This window comes from Dendrobium catenatum, unplaced genomic scaffold, assembly GCF_001605985.2.
Source record: "Dendrobium catenatum unplaced genomic scaffold, ASM160598v2 fragScaff_scaffold_1117, whole genome shotgun sequence".
NCBI lineage: Eukaryota > Viridiplantae > Streptophyta > Magnoliopsida > Asparagales > Orchidaceae > Dendrobium > Dendrobium catenatum.
This window is the reverse complement of record NW_021319579.1, coordinates 2,479,760-2,499,402: the sequence shown is the minus strand read 5'-3', so window position 1 is coordinate 2,499,402 and position 19,643 is coordinate 2,479,760. Positions and strand designations below refer to the sequence as shown.

Sequence of the window (19,643 nt, the reverse complement as noted above, 5' to 3'; positions counted from 1 at the left end):
TGCAAAAATTAAAAATTTTGTACTAGAAAGTACTTTAAGAACAAACAAGAAAGCATTCCCAAACGAAGTCTAAGTCTTCTATAGGATTATTTGCTTACATCATTTATATTGCTAGCTTAAGGCTTTCAAGCATTCTATTACCATTTCTTTCTCCCTGTATTCCCTTGGGGGAACATTAAGGTTCTCATTGCTCTACTTAAAAGTGGGCTTATACAATAAATCACTGCTTCTCCCACCAACTTATGGTTTATGTATTTTAAAAATATGCAGCCAATATTATGATGAAGCTAGAAATATGAGACGGGAGTTTAACGGGTCCGTACATAGTATTTATTGCTTCTCACATCAACTCTGGTTAGCCTTAGTATCAGTTAAAAAAAAAGTATATTCAAATTACCTTGTTATTTATTATAATTACAAATGTGATTAATATATTTGGTATTTTATATAAACTTTGTGATCAGCACAGAGATAAATAAAAGAGAAAATGTTAAGTGCATTACAAAAATGGTGAACTTGTTGTAGAACAATATTTAAATAATAATAAAAAAAAAACTCTTAAACGTGCTAGTAAAATACATTGGGTTCACATAATACTCTCCTAAGTAATTGATGTTCTAGAAATCATTTTGGAGGATGGTATAAGATCTGAACAAAGAGTTGATGCATTTCCGTTATTAAAAAAATTGCTAACTTTTAAGTCCAAGTTATTCATTTAAAACATTTAGTATAAACAAATTAATTAGAATGATACACATTTACCATAATGATTTTTAGTATTGTAGATTTGATGATTCTTGATAATATGTTGAAAATTTATATTATGAATATGCAACATGATGCATAATTTTTGTCCTTAAAAGACATTTGAAAGCCTTATTAAGAAAATGATTCAGACTATGAAGGATTCTTTTTTATATCCCCTTATTTTCAGGCAATTGAAAGCAGCATCAATGTTATCTATTACAATAACAAGAGTTCAATTAATTGCTCTCGTTACATGAAAAGAGGTTGAGCGATCTAACATATGGACTTTGGACATCGAAGGTTGGCTAACATTAGATGTATGTTGTTGGTGGATGTCGAAGTTAGCAAATGGCAGACTTTAGGAGGCTGCAAGATTGGTCATCTTCCTTACAAGAAGATTGGTGGACAAATTTGAAAAACAAGCATTGAATGTTGGCAATTGGTAGCGTGAAGCAATATTACAAAAGCTCCAAATATGAACAACAATAAGGACCTGTTTTGAAATTTATCAAAACTATTTCTAAAGATTATATTGAGGTTCTGATTTGACAAAGGGATCATTTGGTTTGCTACATTAGGAGTGTAACGTATTTCACATACAGAAATTTTTGAAAATGTTGATGTTTGATTTGAAGTAAAAAAGAATACAAGTAAAATTTGAAGTAAAAACAATTCACCTTCTAATTCAAATCCAGTGTATTTGAAATTCCTCAATTTTGAGCGATTTTCAAATACATTGGAAACTCATCTTTTGGCTGCCACCTTTGCTTCCATCCACTGTCAGCCGCTGACCCTTGTCGGTGGCTGGCGGCAGCTTGCCACCCTAGCCAGCGTCGACCACCCCTATTGTTACCGGCCACCCACTGGCCGCCACAACCAGTGGCCCCCGCTTGCTAGCTGTCGTTGTGGCCACTACATTCACTTAACACTGCATTCACTTAAGTACAAGTCAAATAAAAAAAAGTTAGAACCTCCATTTACTGTACACTCAATCAAATAACTTCAAATTATTTCAAATACACTATAATACTGTATTTATTTTTCAAAAATAAAATTCAAGCCTTCCAAAAAATATTCGCAGGCACCAAAGAAAATCTTTAAAGGCCCATTCGACACATGTTTGAATTTTTAATGAGTAAAACTAAGATTCTTTTAATGGGCTTTTATTGTTCGTGCTTTATCTCTAGCAGGCTTTCTCTATTTCAGTTTTCTATATTTGTTTTTTAAATAATTATTAATAAATATGAATTAAAATTTAATTGTACTAAACATTTTAAATAGTAATAAAATCTACAAATTCTAAAAAATGAATTAAAAAAATCATTTTTATTACACCAAATTTTATAAATAACCTCTCACTTATGAGTTTTTTGATATCATAATTTTGCTTTACACAATTTTTTTGTTGAAAAAAATATCATAACCTATTATGTAATCAACACATTTTGATCGGATATCGAGATTTTAATTCACAGTTTTATGACTGTTATTTCTTTGAAATGGATAAAATTGTTCTGATTGTTACAAAAAATAACTAAGACGGTGTAGTTCATGGCTACAACCTTCTTCAAGAAAGGAGCTCGTCATTGGGGAGTATGCAGGACTTCAAAGTACTTTGCCTTGTTTGTCATTTTTTGTGTGAAATAAGGGTGCCAAAAATATTCCTTATAGCATAGCAATGTCTCTTTGTTACAAATCTTCATAGATATCAAGAATCATAATCTCATGTTAGTCATATGATTGTTAGATGCATGTCACATAGCACATGTGATGTAGGTAATCATTTCAAAAATATCATTCCTATCATCTCTTACTCCTATAGTTGTTCTACATATAATATATTAATAGAACTTTCTAAAAAGTTCTAGAAAACATGTACAAAAGGTATACTATTCCTAAGGCATAGTCTAATTAAGATGCACCGCATCAACATGATTATTCTCCAGCCTATTTGGTGGACCAATACACATAGCCAACTTTAACTAGCCCGATACCTATAAATACTCATTCCTTTTGATAGGACATGACATGCTAAGAGATTAAACTCAAAGCCCATAAAATGTTAGATTATAGCCTCACATAGAGAGAGAGAGAGAGAGAGTAAAAAATCAAATATATTATTACTATTTTCTTTAGTTAGTTTCTCACATTCTTTGCAAAGGTAGATCATCATATCAATCTGCATAAATAATACATGTCATCTCTTCTTCATCCCCTTACATGTGCATTTCTCCATTTTAACGATCAAATTTTGCGGCCATCAAAAAATAAATATGCCTTAATTCTTAATCTTCAAGTTTTCTAATGGGAGTGTGGTAGTGATTGACAATGACAATTTTTTTAATTGATGAATGAAAGGTGTGGCCTTGAAGCTCGCAACAACATGAGTTAAATGAAGTCGACAAACAAAAGATTCAATGACACCACTCATCGCACTCCATAGAGAGGACTCATGCGCATATGAATTGTAGGTCCTCATTTTACAAATTTTTTGGCTATTTTATCGCCAAAAACAAACTTGATTGCACATGACTTAGACTTCAGTCGTTTGGAATGCAATCGTCTAAAACATTGTGTCACTTTGATCTTTCAAACAATTAGAAATAATTTTTTTGGCTATATTTAGACTAGATTTTTTGAGGTAATTTAAGCTAAGACACCGATTTATGATTAAAATCATCATAAATTTTTCCTTAATCAAAATCAAGATAACTTCTAAAACAACTTTTAAAGATTTTGAATTAATCTTAATTCTAAAACAACTTTTAAAGATTTTGAATTAATCTTAACCATCTTGTTACAAAAAAATATGCAAAAAAATTCTAATTGGTAAACTTAATTTGCAAATCATATTATAAATACAACCACATTACTATTATGATCATTAGTAATTATTTTGTACTGCTAATGGGATGTTATGGATTCAATCCCTTCCTCATATTTACTAATATTTTAACTTCCTAAGTTATTGGATGTTTATCAAACTAACTCAAAATTAAATCAAATTGAATTGAATTTGAGTTAGAAATAGAGAGGAGCAAAGCTTCAATTTTGATTTTTCAAAACCATAAATAAGAGGAAGAAAGATCTTCTCCATGCTTCTTTCATGAAATATCACAATTATTTACTAAGAAGTTCAAACTTTTTCTTGAAAAAGCAGTGTCTTTATTTTTGTCCTTTTCAATGACAATTGGTCTGAAGCTCTGCTACAAGATCCATAAGCCAATTAATAGAATTTCAGAGCATTCACAAGCTACACTTGAATCTGCCCAGAATTCATGCTTTGTTGTTTCTTCCACATGGGTGAACTCAACATTTTTCTGTTACATCACATGGAAGCATGGAATCAGTCAAAACTATTGCGTAAATTTTGCTAAAGTTTTTGAGGAGTCATAGCTAGTAATTAAGGTAATCATATTAGTGCGATATTGATTTAACTTGATAAAATAATTATGAAAACACAACAAGTTTTCACTATAATATAACTTTTACATATTGGGCTTTGTTTAAATAGAGTTCTTACTAGTTCTAAAAGCAGCTTCTAGTACAACAACAACAACATCAAGCCTTTGTCCCACTACGTAGGGTGTAGGCCACCTACATGAATTCTTTTTCTCCATTTTGTCCTGTTAAAAGTCAAATTATCATTTAAATATAATAAAGAAAGAACATTTTTTATATTTTCTAACAAAGTCTTTTTAGGTCTACCTCTACCTTTCTTAATATAAGCCACATATAATACCTCTACTTTCCTAATCGGGTCATCGGAAGGCCGTCGTTTTATGTAGACATCGGTGTTTGAAGTACGGCTATGAAGCAAATGAGGTTTTGTTTGACCAATTTTTTGGCTTCAGCTGGTCAGGAAAGCAGCTGAACAAGTTCGTACATTCACAGTTCAGTATGAAATTTATCAGACAACTTATGATTTACAGTAAATTGTTTTCGAGAGAGCTGTTCTCGGACTCTATTTTGAAGAGATTGTGTTGTCATTTTCTTTTACTTTGTTATTGTTCTCTAATCCTTTGTTCGAATTGTCACGAAATTTTACTTCTCAGAACCTTAATTCTCTCAGAGTTTTCTTCTTGTCTGTGGCTCATACTCTCACAGATCTCCTCCTTTTTGTGGCATTTACTTTATATTTCAAGAACTATAAAACTAGACCTTTCATGTATGCCACTACGATGAACCCCTTGAGGGACTCCAAGAACTGAAAGGAGCTCCTTCTCAAGAAATATAATCACTGTAAAGAAAAGACTACAACAGTATATGAAAAAGCAAAATACGGAGAGCAGAAAACAAGAATGCAAACTGTAATATTTTTTCTTAAGTTTTTTCCTCTGCTTCCATTACAACTTACAATAATACTTTATAGAACATGACTAGCACATTACACGGTTGTGAGCATCCTAGTACAGATTAAGTTTAACGACTGAGGTGGAAATTGAATAAAGCAAACCAGAGAGGTGGAGACAGCAACAGTGGAGCAGAAGAACGTGAGGAATAAAGCTGCAGCCATATATGCTTAATCTGTTTTAACAGCCCCCGCAAGTTAATAGTTTGATCACAAACTATTAAATTGGAGCGAAGAAGACAAAACCTCGTAGTGGGTAAGACATTTGTAAATATATATGCAATTTGATCATCAGTAGATATATGATGAACCACAATAGTTGAAAATTTAATACTGTCACGAAAAAATGGTGATCAACTTTGATGTACTTAGTTCTAGGAAAGATAGGATTTTGAGCTAATGCTACTGTAGAAATATTGTCATAGTACAAAGGTGTTGGAGTTTGTAATGGAACTTGGAACTCTTGCATAAGCCTACGCAGCTAAATTATATATACTGCAGTACGTGGACGAGAGGGCTCTATATTTAACCTCAGTAGATAATCGAGCAACTGTAGTTTGTTTCATGGATGATTATAGAAGCAGATTGTTTCCTAGAAAAATGCAGTAACCAGTGGCAGACTTCCTACATGGGATCATCAGCCCAATCAGAGTCTGCATATGTTGTAAGGTGTAGTGGGCCTGAAGATATCATTAAGCCATACTTCACCGTCCCTTTAAGATATCTAAGAGTATGCTTGAGCAGTTGAAAATGAATCAGTTGATGGGAATGCATAAACTGACAGTGCTTGTTTGCTACAAAAGCCAAATCTAGTCTTGTAATAGTAAGGAACTGCAGTGAATCAACTATATATCTATAGATGGTTGAATCAGGAAATGGATCAGATCCTTGATCAAAATCTTGTCCAGAACTATTTTCAGGCCGATATTTTGAACAGTACATATCGGCCTGGACGATCTCACTATCGTCCCGGACGATCCTGGGAGGAAAATCCAAGTCAGAGAGGAACAGTAAGGGAACGAGGTCTCACACTTCCTACATGGGATCATCAGCCCAATCAGAGTCTGCATATGTTGTAAGGTGTAGTGGGCCTGAAGATACCATTAAGCCATACTTCACCGTCCCTTTAAGATATCTAAGAGTATGCTTGAGCAGTTGATGGGAATGCATAAACTGACATTGCTTGTTTGCTACAAAAGCCAAATCTAGTCTTGTAATAGTTAGGAACAGCAGTGAATCAACTATATATCTATAGAAGGTTGAATCAGGAAATGGATCAGATCCTTGAGCAAAATCTTGTGGTTTACTAGGTAAAGGCGTGAGAACAAGTTTGGCTTCAGCCTTGTTGGATTTGCCAGTATTTTCATTGCATAACAGGATTGATGTAGTAGAAATTCATTAGCTGAAGGTTGAAAATAAATGCCAAGAAATTGAGAGGTTGATCCAAATAATTTCATTTGAAATTTGCATTGTAAGGTCTGAAACAGTTCTGTAATTTTGGCTGAGTCATTACCAATCATTAAAATATCATCAACATAAATGAGAAGATATATACGAGTAAATTTTTGGTGAAAAATGAAGAGGGACAGATCAGAAGGATTGGATTTGAAACCCCATTGCAATAAATAATTTGTAAATGTTGAAAGCCATCGGCGAATTGCCTGCTTCAGACCATATAAGGCTTTGTTAAACTTACAAATATGAAGCAGATAATTTGGATCTTTAAAACCTTGAGGTTATTACATAAAAACACTATCTTATAACTCACAGTGTAAGAATGTATTGGATACATCCATTTGATGTATCCACCACTTAAATGTAAGAGCAATACATAGGAGCAATCTAATAATGGGAATTTTGGCAACAGGAGAAAATGTATCAATGAAATCAATACCAAATTCCCAATGGTTACCTTAAGCTACAAGTCTAGCTTTGTACTGAGCTACAAAATCATCACTATGTAATTTTGTTTTGAAAAGCCATTTACAGCCCAACACGTTTTGATTTGAAGAAGAAGGAACCAATGTCCAAGTTCCCTGAGTAAGAAGAGCTTGAAACTCCTCTGACATGGCACGACGCCAATGGTCATGTTTGACAATCACAGAGTAAAAGGATGGGTCGATCAGTATTGGATGAGATGGAATTTTGAAGCGTAAAGATGATGCGTGGTTTAAGTTTCCTGTTTTAGCTCTAGTAAGCATAGGATGAGATGGTTTAGGTAAGTCAGGTGGAGCTGTGTTTGACAAACTTGTAGTAGAAGGCTTAGTTGATGGTAGAGAAGAAGGATGAGTGTGTATGGTAGAAAGACCAGGTGTTGGATCTGTAGAAGTAATGGGCTGAGATGTAGGATACAAAACTAGTAGTAAGGGAGACATGGTGGAAGACTTACTAGATGAAGCTGTATTAGGCGATATAGATTGAGTGGAAGATATTTGGTGAAATGGAAACACATTTTCTTGAAAATTTACATGCCGAGCTATGATGATTTTTCCAGTTACCGGATTGAAACAGTAATAGTCTTTATAGTAGTCTGGGTATCCAAGGAAAATGCAAAGAATTGCATTGGGTGATAGCTTATGTTTAGCAGTGGGGGGAGAAAGAGGATAGTAGTAACAACCAAAGACTCGCAGGTGATCATATGATGGAGTTTATCGATATATCAGGGAAGATTTACTCCCATATCTATGGAATGGAGCACGAGTACCACGAACACTTGAACGACCACGACTAGATGATACACGAGAACGAAAGCGTCCACAATTTGCTGTGAGAGCAATCACAGATGTTGAATCAGCAGATAAATGTATCTCACACAAGGCATTGATAATAATATTAACTTCTTCATTGCATAACAAGGAATAAATGCATGTCATCAAAACTAAGAGGTTGAAGGTTTGTGCAGATTATTATTTTGAAAGTGTTGTAGAATGGAGGAAGACCATTTAAGACATACTCGATGATATCCTCAATATCAAGAGGGTTGCCGGCTGCAGAAATAGCTTCAACCTTGGCTTTAATAGTGGACAAATATTGGGTCATTGTTTGATCCTTCATGTTGACATGATATATTTCACTTTTTAATTGAAGTATGGGTGAACGGTTAGAAGATTGAAGTCTTTTATCAGATGTATTTCAAACTTCACTGTAGGTAGAGAGATTAAAAACGTATGGCAAAAGAGTATGAGAAATAACAGAGAAGGGGGGTGAGGTAAGATTCTGATCAATAAACAACCACTGAGTGTAATAGGGATTGATAGTAGAGGTCCCATCGATATTAGATAAAAAATTAGGAGGTTGGACGGCTATATTATTTAAAAAACTCTAAAATCCATTTGTAGTGAATATTTTGAGTATCTGAGAGCATCAAACAAGATGATTCTCAGTAGTAAGAGGAGTACTTATCATACTCTTCATGTTGTTGATAAGAAATTTTAGCTGAGCTATAATACCATTAAGAAATATAATCACTGCAAAGGACAAACTGCAATAATATATGAGAAAACAAAATACATATAACACAAAATAAGAATACAATCTACAATACTTTTCCTTATGCTTTTTCCTCTGTTTCTATTACAGCCTACAGCAATACTTTATAGAAGATGACTAGAGCATCACACGGTTGTAAGCATCCTAATACAGATTAAGTTTAACAACTGAGATGGACACTGATATATATAAAATATACTTCATATAAATTAGAGATATTAATAAAAAATTAATTTTTTTGAATGGAGAAAACATGCAATCAATTATGATAAAGATGAGTGCTAGATTTATTTTCTCTTGAAGAAACCAAAAAATTTTGCTTGCAAAGGCATTTAACCCAACTTTTACATACATATATGAAAATTTCTATAGAACTTTCTCTTCTTTCTATTTTCTCTTGCGTTTGGCGGTCCCCTAACCAATTATTCTATAAAACAAGACTGAAGTACGATTGAGTTACCAAAAACAATCAAAGAACTAGAAAGAAATAGAGTATAACAACAACAAAAAAACAAGTGCCCACATACACTTGAATAAGCAAAGGCAAAATAAATCCAAACATAGAGCCAAATATAAAAACCCCTGTAGAAACAAAAACATCCAAAGTCCAACAGCTAATACAACAACAACAACAACAACATCAAGCCTTTATCCCACTAAACAAAAACATCCAAAGTCCAACAGCTAATGAAAAGAAAAAATCCAAACTTTTAGAAGGAATATGATATAAATAGTTTTTTAGTTAACAGACGAATATGCCATTTTTGTATGAAGAAAAATTGAAGGACATTTTATGACACATAAAATATGTTTTTCTTGACGCAAAGATATAATATTTCTTAATTATTTCAAGTTTATTTAAAATTATTTATTTTTATTGCATGTAATTATGCTAGAATGAAGATTATGAAATATGACATCTATTAAAATCAAAGTATACAATGCATATTTTTAAAGAATTTGTCATAAAATGATTTTCAATCTTGCAATGATATATTCATAAAATTTGTGGGGCATTTAAGTTCTTCAGTCACCATGATTGTTGTTGTTGTTAATTTATAGTTCACTTAAACTTATGAAGATCTAATCTCATTTAATGCGACTTTATGCTAAGTAAATTCATGAAACATATTGCACACTTTTGATTCTTTGTTGGTTGCCAAACTTTTTTTTTTAATTCATTTTTATTTTCTCATTAAGAATTTATCATCAGATTTCCAATCTCGCAACAATATCTTTATAAAAGTTGTGGAGCTAATAAGCTCTTTAGTCACTTTGATTGTTGTTATTGTTAATTTAAAGTTCACTCAATCTTTTGAAATATGATCTAATATCATTTAATGTGACTTTATACAAAGTAATTTCAAGACACATCTTCCTCACCTAACTCTAGAATCACCCTTCTACATTTATTTGTTTAGATTTCTTCTGCGTATTCTCATCAAAACCTCATCCAAGTCAATTGATTGCATATGCCTATCCCACTTAATAAGTTCAATAGCAAGTTCATATAGATCTTGAGTTAGTTTCTATATGAATGTCCTTGGGGGGATGGACTTGGGGTGTCTTAATGTCAGTGGGCATGGATTGAAAAATATGAATGAATCATTATAAATGTTTAGCTACCTTGGTTTTATCCTTGAATATAGAGCCTTATAAATGCATTGTTCATCGACCATTGATTCTATCTTATTATTGATTGCAAGTTGTTTGATATTAACATTGCTTTCAAAGAATGAATGGAAATGTTCCTTACATTAAACAAATAGCCTTGTTACATTTTGATTAAAATAAACATAATAGGTAACTAAATTAATCTATGATGACATATAATACTAATCATCACCTATAGTGCCCTATGATGGCACCTGCTTGGAGGATTTGTGGATGTATTAAAAAGTTAAAAGAAAGCCCATGATCTATGTAACTAAAATATTATAATGTAGTATGTTGAATTTCACCGTAATGTGGAAGGCTTAACAGTATGAACATATATGATCCCACATCTTTATGTAATTGTGGCAGTAGTTGACCTAATCTAGGTCTACTTTTTCACACCAACTCTATATCACATCTCGCAATATATGGCTCTCTATCCATAAGATTCCAACTAATCAGTGGTACTCTAGCATGTTGAATCTCAAAACTAGAGATATGAATATGTGGCAACAAAAATATAAAGCTTGTGGATTTTGGCTTCAAAGTTACCTATATACCATGAAAGCATTAATGAAGTCTAGAACATAATTAATGTACAAGATGATGTTATAAAGGTTTATTTATATGATGATAACATGGCTTTGGCATAGCTCAGGCTAGGCTGATCAAGTCTTCAATAAATCACTGCAAAAAACCAGCTCAAAGCCATCATAATTACTCTCAAATCCATTGCCAAGTTAGAAAAATGTTTACAATCATCATAAGCAGCTGAAGGCAGGTTTATCAATGCAATCGCATCTTGAGAATGCAAAGCTTATAAAAATCCACACTAGTTGAAATCAACAAATGCCAAAGTTTAATGACCAGGTTTTAGATTTAGGCTCCGTTTGTGACGGCTTTGTTTAAGCTTCTTAAAGTAATTTTTTAGTAAAAAATTAAAAATTTTATACTAAAAAGCAGTTTTAAGAAGCAATAAGAAAGTCGGCCCAAACAAAATCTTAGGCTTCGTTTCGAACAACTTTTTTATTGCCTTCTAAAACAACTTTCTAATACAAAATTTTTTGAATTAGAAATTTTTGTACTAAAAAGAAGTTTTATAAAATAGCAAAAAAGCTGCCCCAAAGTAGATTTATTATTCTGTGCGGAGTGCGGAGGGCATTCGGAGACCAATAAAAATGCGTCACGTCATCTCATTGGTGGGTACCCAGCTCGGTACCCGCACTCGGTACCGCTGGATAACCAATGCTTAATCGAATGATTCTCCCGTCCGGTGTCCGTACAGAATAAAAGCTCCCCAAACTTAAGCCTAAGGTTTTTTTATAGCTTTTTAAAATAGAGTTTTAATTAAAAAATTAGGCTTCGTTTGAGACTACTTTCTAATTGTTTCTTAAAGTTATTTTCTAGTATAAAAATTTAAATTTAAATACTAAAAAAATTGCTTTAAGTAGTAGTAAGAAAACCGTTCCAAACAAAATCTTAAAAATAATAAAACTCCATTTTAAGAAACAATAAAAAAACCTTCTCAAATAAAACCTTAATCAACCTGAAATGAGAAGCTGCCTCTTAAAAAATCATATTTTTAAATTCTTCAATCTCTTCAAAAAAGAGAAAAAAAAAAAAATTCTTCGTTCTTATATCAGCATAGTAATTTACAAAGCTAAAAAAGCAGCAACATTTATATCAAGCAATAAATCTTACAGCAACAAGCCTTAAGTTTTCTGCCATCCGTTTCTATCAACAACGTATAGAACAATAAATAACTATATGCTAAGCTAGTTAAAATTTATGCAGAAGACTTAAAGAGTCTTTTAAGTACAATCAGCTAATTTTTACTACCATTTAACACATTGCCATGATTAGCAGGACACGCATTCCAATCCTCTTCTGTGCTTTAATAAAATAGGCAGAAATGAAATTGAAGCATGGTCCCTATGGCCATCGGTGTTAGCAACACAGGTCCCAGTTTTGCATCTAATTTTCTCGAGATTTATTGTAACAAAGCCAGGCGGCCACATGAGATGGAACTTTTATTACGTCCGGTGTGAGGACATAGAGGAACGTCCGGTTGGTAGCAAGATTCCGCCAAAAAAATTGGTATTTGCTTGGTACAACTAGATATTATTTGATATTAACGAGGAATACCGCTCTTTGAAGACCAATACCAAGCTGTACCGAGAAATACCGAGCTGTACCGAGAAATACCGAGTTGTACCGAGTCTTTCTAGGAAAAACTCGGTACAACTTTTGTATAACTCGGTATTTCTCGGTTTAGCTCGGTATAACTCGGTAATGGGTCTTCAAATGATGGTATTCTTCATTATTGTTTGGTATTGCTCGGTACAACTCATTTTTTGGCGGGATTTGGCCTCCGACCGGACGTTCCTCTACGTCCGGTCGGAGGACGTAATAATTGTTCCATGAGATGAGAAATTTACTTGGAAGTCAAAAGGAAGTCAAAAGGGTGTTTCATTAATTATTTGAAAAACTCAGATACAGTATATAATATGATCAATTCATTTCGGTTTATTTTTGATGTTAAATTTTGGCAGATTTTGTTTTTATTTTTTTTAAATGGGGGATTTATATACATACAACTTTATTTCATGCTATTTACATATTTAAATAGGGCGGCAAGCGAATCAAACGTTTGACAAGTTATTCATTGCTTGGTTCGATTAAAGCTCGTTTGTGATTGTTTAAATAATTAAATAAACAAACATGAACAATATTTTTAATACTCAATCCTTAAATAAAAAAGTTTGAACACTAATTTGTTCGGTCCATTTATGCTCACGAACAACATCATTTGAAGCTCGTGAAGAAGCTCGATAAAAGCTTGACTCGTGTTTGATTTAGAACTCGTGAATAAGCTCGATAAATATATTGATATAGATTAATCATATTGTCATTTTAAATAGACAATTGCTTTTATTTTAAATTGAATTTAATTTAATTTTATACATTCAATAAAATGAATTTGTTCATGAACAAACGACATTTTACATTTGTCAATGTTTGCTACATTGTTCATTTAAGATGTTCATGAACAAATATAAAATGAATCAAAGATCGCTTGTTCGTGAACGAGGTCATTTGGTAGCTCAAAAATACTAGTTATGTATATATTCATCATCTTACTCATTTCATAGCTCAAGAATACTCATTAAATTTGTTTATGAACATGCTTGTTTGATATGGTAAAAAAATTCACTAAATATGTTCACGAACATAGCTCGTTAAGACTTATTGTTTAAAGCTCGATAAACACTAAACAAATCGAACATATACAGAACATGAATCAAACATGAACACCGTTAATTTAAACGAACCAAACAAGAACACAAATAATAAAGCTCGAATCAAACACGAACCGAACTTGAACAAGCTAATAATAAACGAACTCAAACAATAAACACTCGCATACTCATGGCTCAATTCGGTTCGTTTGCAGCCCTTAATTTACATACATACATGCTAATTTGTTTCAATTTTTTTAGGTAGTGTAGCAGTTATATTCCTCATGATTCCTTTTTTTTTTCTACATAGAATACAAATCTTCCCGGACAGGGGTCCAGTATATAAGGATGGGAACGGTGGGGTATTTAGTCAAAGATGGGCATGAAAAAGGAATTATGAGACAGGCTGAGCAAGCAGGCCGGGCCCCTGCCCTTTCTCGCAAGCCAGGCCTGGCTTGAGTCAAGCCCGGCCTGGACACATATAGTAACAATTCAGAAATAATCGGAAGGACAAATTAATGCTGCAGCTAGACCGGGGCATCTCCATTCAAAGCAAAAAAAATGCCACCAAGGACGGCCGGAAAGGTGGGTGCACCGTGCGCCCTTCCGGGGCTGCATCCGCATATGCCTGTTCGTTACAGCCCGTGAGATGTTCAAATATGGCTGCCGAGACACTGTTGGGTAGAGTCTCACATCATCCTATAGCGACGGCCATGTGATGGCGGTACAGGTCTGCCTGTCCTGTCGAGGCTCCACATTTCTTACTTCCTTAGCCGCAAGCATGACACTGTAGGCCATGGCCACTACGGTTTTACTCCGGCTAAATTTAAATGCTACAGTGACAGGCGATGACACTGGTCATGGTCGCTTGCTTCCTATATAAAGCTCCAAAGAGAAAAATTGTTACAGGCGCATGACACCATGCCTTTTTTTTTTGGGGGGAAAACATGACACCATGCTTCTTTCCAAGAGAAAAAAATTAAAACCTTTTAAACACAGGTTTTGGTATTTCAGATATGGCGGGAAATTCAAAATATGAGCTTCCGGCGGGGGAGGGTGGTGGCTCGGCGTCTGCAAGACATATCCGCCAGCTCCCGGATGGTATCGGCAACCAGATCCTTGAATAACTGCCGTTCGATGTGGAGTACAGCGGCAGACAACTCAGCTCCCGGCACCGTCCAGTTTTGCTCTCCGGGAGCGGTCATCGCCATGTCCTGCTTTATTACCTGTCCAGTTAGTTCCATCACATTCTCCGTTGAGACGTGGTCGCGAAGCCACTGCACCTCCTCCCACACCTCTAAGAGCAACGAGTTCTCACTGCCGGCGAAGGCGGTGGGGAGAGAGCAGATGAAGGCTACCCAGGGGGTTATACTGCGCTTCCGCTCGACTATCTCGGTAACTGTGTCGAAGACATGCCGGCGATGGATAACTGAGATGACGGAGGAGCCGGACACCCGGTGCCGCTGCTCGAGCGCAGAAAATAAGTTGGCTGGACCACCACAGCGGTCGGTTTCACGGACTACGTCAGCCACGAAAGCATAATCATCGCCCTGGCCCGCACCGATCTTCTTCTCGGGCCCATTCCAATATTCGGATCCGGCGCTCGGAGTCGCCTTGTGCTTCCGGTGGTCCTCCCAATCTTCTATTTGATCTGAAGGCAAAATATACGAACCGCTTCCGGAATCAATATTATCACCCAAAATAAATCACGAAAAAATAAAAAAATCAAACGATTGATTTCCGCTAGCTTGGCGAAAGAAAAGCCATAGATGTGAACGTCGAGAATCGCTGTTGCAACCAGATGGAATTAAACTGAGATAATGTGAGCTAAGAGAAACCTTTGAAGTCAATGGAGAGCTTCGGGAGAGAGGAGGCGGAGTTCTCCTCGGATAGGAAACTTGAGTCGAGGACCGACACGGGGCTCGGCTGCTGATCCATCGCGGTAACCTGTTCCGCAGAGGAGGTTATCGCCGCGATGCTGTGCAGCAGCTTGTCGCACCTTTCCAAAAGAGTACGCCCAGTTCTGAATTCCTCTGTAGTCGCTCTCTGCAGCCAGTAAAAACGTGAATTGTAATGAAATCATCAATCAAGTAGCTGCGGGAACTCTATTTCGTATAATGAGGAGAAATGGAAAAGAGAAAAAGAGTAAATATACCTGGAAATCGATTTGAGAAGGGGGGCTACGAGTGCTTGTGTTGGAGAAGCTGAAGGCATCGTCTTCGGCGAGCGAGTGAACCTGTTCCTTAGAAATCTCCGGCTTCGGACGCTGAATCCTTGGTGATCGTAATCCAACTTGATCAAATCCTGGCTTCTTAGGGCTAGCTACGGGGGAATGAACGGATGGGACCCGGCGCTCGGGCTGGTAAGACCTCTGCCCTTCGACATTGACAGACCTCCGCCGCTCTGGTGCGCTGATGGGGGTCCTCGACGACTCGTTCGGTTCAGATGGTCGCATGAGCTTCTTGCGGACGGGGTCCCGCCGAGACTTTGCTGAAGGGATGACCTCCGGCGGTACAGGGCGGCGAGGGGAGACAGACCTGTGTTGCAGGGGAAGTCGCTCGCTGCCAGCTGATCTCGGTGGGGGCTTAGGGGTAAGCGTTTTATGGATTATTGGAGACTCAGTGATGGCCGAGATGGGTAACTCGTGGTTGTCGATGACATCGAGGCTGCCTACGGAAGAGAGCTCGGGTAGTTTGGAATGGAGAAGCCCCTTAAGCTGTAGGGCTTCGAGAATTTGCTTCAGAGTCTCCAGATCCTTTGCAGGCTCTTCAATGCCTCGCATCCTGAGTCGCTTTTCTATCTCTTCGTACATGGATCCGGTACGCTTTGGCTCCGGGAAGAAATCCTGAGCCTCGAAGAAACTCTTCCTCTTTAGCGGATCCGGCGGAGCACGCGGAGGTTCTGGCTTAGAGTTTCGATGCCTAAGCTCGGTGTAATCAACTTTCCGAGGTTGGAAGAGCTCTTCGGAGGAGTTTGGAGAAAGTTTCTGAAAATTGAACTGCCAATGATCTCGGGAAACACGGGACTCCGACGAGGATCGCCGGAGCTCGGATCTCTTAGGCTGCTCTTCATTGCAATCGACTGGAAGCGTATCGAGGCCCATTAATCGCGCAACAACACTTGGGGAGCGCCGATGCTTGTCGTGATCATCCCCTGCATCCGAACAATCGGATGGATCGCCGGAGAACACCACAGGGGTGGTGCGGATCTCCCGGGGGCGGAGCTTTCCCCAAGCATCGAAGACCGCGCGGCTATCAAGAGATAGCCGGGGAGCTTCCCGTAGCTTCCACGAGGTTTTAACCCCGTCCTTCACCTCGAAAACGGGAAGCGGAAGCGGTAGTGACGGCCTCGCCTGATGATGGTTCTCCGGTGACGAAGGGAAACCTGCCGGCGATGGTGAAGACGGCGATGGTGGCGCTGCCTTAACAAAAGATGAAGAAGAGACATCGGACCTCTCTGACGGCGACAGCGAGTCTGAAGTCTGGAATGAATCCACAATGCAGGTGTCAATAATACAACTACACAGACAAATCTAAAAGTTCCTTACAAAGTCATTGTAGCAAACACGAAAATGATTACCGGAGAACTAGAAATCCGCTTATCAGAGTACAAGCGCTTTCCGGCGAGGATCTGGTGGCGATCGAAGAGCTGAAGAAATCCAGTCATGCATCCCATTTGCCTCTCTATCTGCTTCTCCAGATTTCGCTCGTCCGGAATCCCACAGTTGATGCTGGGCGTCATGTTCTCCGAGTGCTTCTTTGCGCTTTCTCCTCACTTGTTTCGCCGTTCAGTCACAAGGAACTCGCATCTAATGGCTCCCGCTTTAGGTCTTTTAAAGCGGCGGTGACATGTTGATTGACAATCTTACCCCCACTAATTTATTTATAATGGCAAACGTGTCCATATTATAAATTAGCTGTAATACACAGTTATGTTTCTTATTTTCTCTTTTAATGAGATTTTTATTTTGAGGCTATGACTGATAACATTTTCTTAAATTAAAAAAATAATATTTAAGGATTTTAAGAGCGGGAAATGGAGGGGTAGTGACCGAGAGAAGGAACGTTTGCTTCTCGCGGGTTTTTGTGCAACTGTCGAAGCCCACGTCCTCCAACGCTTTGATGGTAACTGATCGTTGCTCTCATCGATCACTGTCGGACTTTTGTTTGACCGCTGGCTGACACTAGACTTCCGCCTGACTGTCAATTGACGCCGGACTTCACCTGACCGTCGACTGACTCGGACTTTTGCTCGATCGTAAATTGAAGTCGGATTTCCGCTTGACCATCAATCGTCGCCGGATTTCCAATCTCTGATCATGAATAAATTTTTGCCCGACCATCAAACGTCCTCAATTTTAGGGACGAGTCAGTCACTTGTATTTTATTTAAATACTAGTGAAATCATTTCAATTAAGTGTGACCATGTGGTTTTCCTATTTTCAGGATTTGCACATAAAAATTATGGTGTTTTTTGTTCTTTTTGTTTGTGTGTTGAATATTCGTACTACCCCTGAAACGAAAAATTCTAACTCTATTGTCGATTATATTCTAGTCAACAACAAAGCCAATACACATTGTTAATAGTAATATTGATACACGTTAACAACATTGTTCATTATAATCCTCGATGTCTAACGTTGATCCCTCGACTTACCATAAATTTCTTAGTTTCTCGTCTCCTCTCCTATAAAAAAATTCATTGAACAAATGACCAACAATTTTTTTGAAGACAACTCAATACCACAAAGTCCACAAACTTCCGCCAAGAATGTCACATTGTATCAAAGTCAACCTCAATTGGTGCAACGAATGACAATTATAATCTATAGTTCTACACCATATACTAATTGAATCATTTCAATAAGACTATATCTTTAGATTTTTTTTTTTTACATGTAAAAACTTTTTGTTTCTTCTATAAATTACTCTCAATTTATTGTGTTCGTATATGCATAAAATTTTCATAAGAAAATAAGCTCTCTTCAACTAGGCGAATTATGACGTCCAGTCACCGGACGTCCGGACATCCAATTTAGACTCGCCACTTTATTCAAATATATTGGAGCCCGATGTAGTTGGGCGATGTGGCACGTCTGGATTGATATCCGAGCGTGACGTAATAATTTGCCCTTCAAGTGCATATATTCTAACAAGTCATAAGCAATAAAATATAACTTTTCGCGCTTTGCGTTGAGAACTCAGCATATTTCATCACAAATATATCACATCGATCAAACGTAAGCCATATGCTTATTATATGCGCAAAGGAGCTTGGAATCAAAGCTAATGCAAACATGACGTTAGAAGATCTTCATAAGTTTAATAAAAAAGTTATTTATTTATTTATTTTTATTTTTTTAATTTTCCTCTCAACGATAGACCTAAGCTAATGGCCGCGGAGAATATGGAGGTTCTAGGAGCCAGATTCCACAGTTGACTACGAACTGCAGTGGCTGACGAAGGCTCGATGTAAGTAAGCTTTCTTGTCATGTGCACAACACGCAAAGGATAAAGAAAAGGAAAAGTTGCCCAATATGTAAAATCCTTTATATTTTCAAATTCAACACAAAAATAAATATCTACGGTAGCGCATGCTCCATCCTATACTCTGTCATCGTGATAAGCTATACAATTAGATTTTGTTTGGGATGACTTTATTGTTGCTTCTTAAAGTAATTTTTTTAGGACATTTAGGTCATTTAAGACAAACTCATACACACACCACATACACAAAGGCTTGAATCTAATACCTCCTAGTTGGAAGCCTAAGCTCTCAACCAACATGATAAGGTGAGCTGTGTTAAAAAAAAGCAATTTTTTAGCACCAAAATTAAAAGTAGTTTTAAGAAGCAAAAAAGTTGTTCCAAATGAAACCTCAATATGTGATGGACAGTGTAAACAAATTTACGTTTCGTTTATAATAGTTTTTTTTGCTGCTTTTTAATATACAAATTTCGAAACTCGAATTTGTTTCGAAAATTTTTATGCTAAATAGTCATTTTATAAAGCAGGAAGAAAGCTGTCTCAAACAAAACCTTAATCTAACTTTAGGGCGACGGCTTCTCTCTATTCTTTCGGGCGATGGCTTCTCCCAATGCTTCCAAGCGATAGGCTTTGTAGACCCTGTGTGAATCTCTTGCGGGGCCTGCCAGGTATGAG

At 36.5% G+C, this 19,643-nt stretch overlaps 1 protein-coding gene across 2 annotated transcripts; it reads right to left on the bottom strand.

Annotated features, from left to right (window-relative positions):
- Positions 1 to 13,591: 13,591 nt before the first annotated feature.
- LOC110103243 (protein LONGIFOLIA 2-like) lies at positions 13,592 to 17,434 on the bottom strand. Of its 2 annotated transcripts, XM_020831872.2 has the most exons (5): positions 17,062 to 17,434; positions 15,638 to 16,963; positions 15,321 to 15,528; positions 14,469 to 15,133; positions 13,592 to 14,357 (listed from the first exon to the last, which is right to left on the bottom strand). In XM_020831872.2, the coding sequence occupies exons 1-4, from the start codon at positions 17,221 to 17,223 to the stop codon at positions 14,511 to 14,513; spliced, it is 2,319 nt and encodes a 772-aa protein (XP_020687531.1). In that variant the 5' UTR covers positions 17,224 to 17,434; the 3' UTR covers positions 13,592 to 14,357; positions 14,469 to 14,510. The 2 variants fall into 2 exon arrangements, with proteins under 2 accessions (XP_020687531.1, XP_020687530.1); XM_020831871.2 differs by having other exon boundaries at positions 13,592 to 15,133; positions 17,062 to 17,433.
- Positions 17,435 to 19,643: the final 2,209 nt, after the last annotated feature.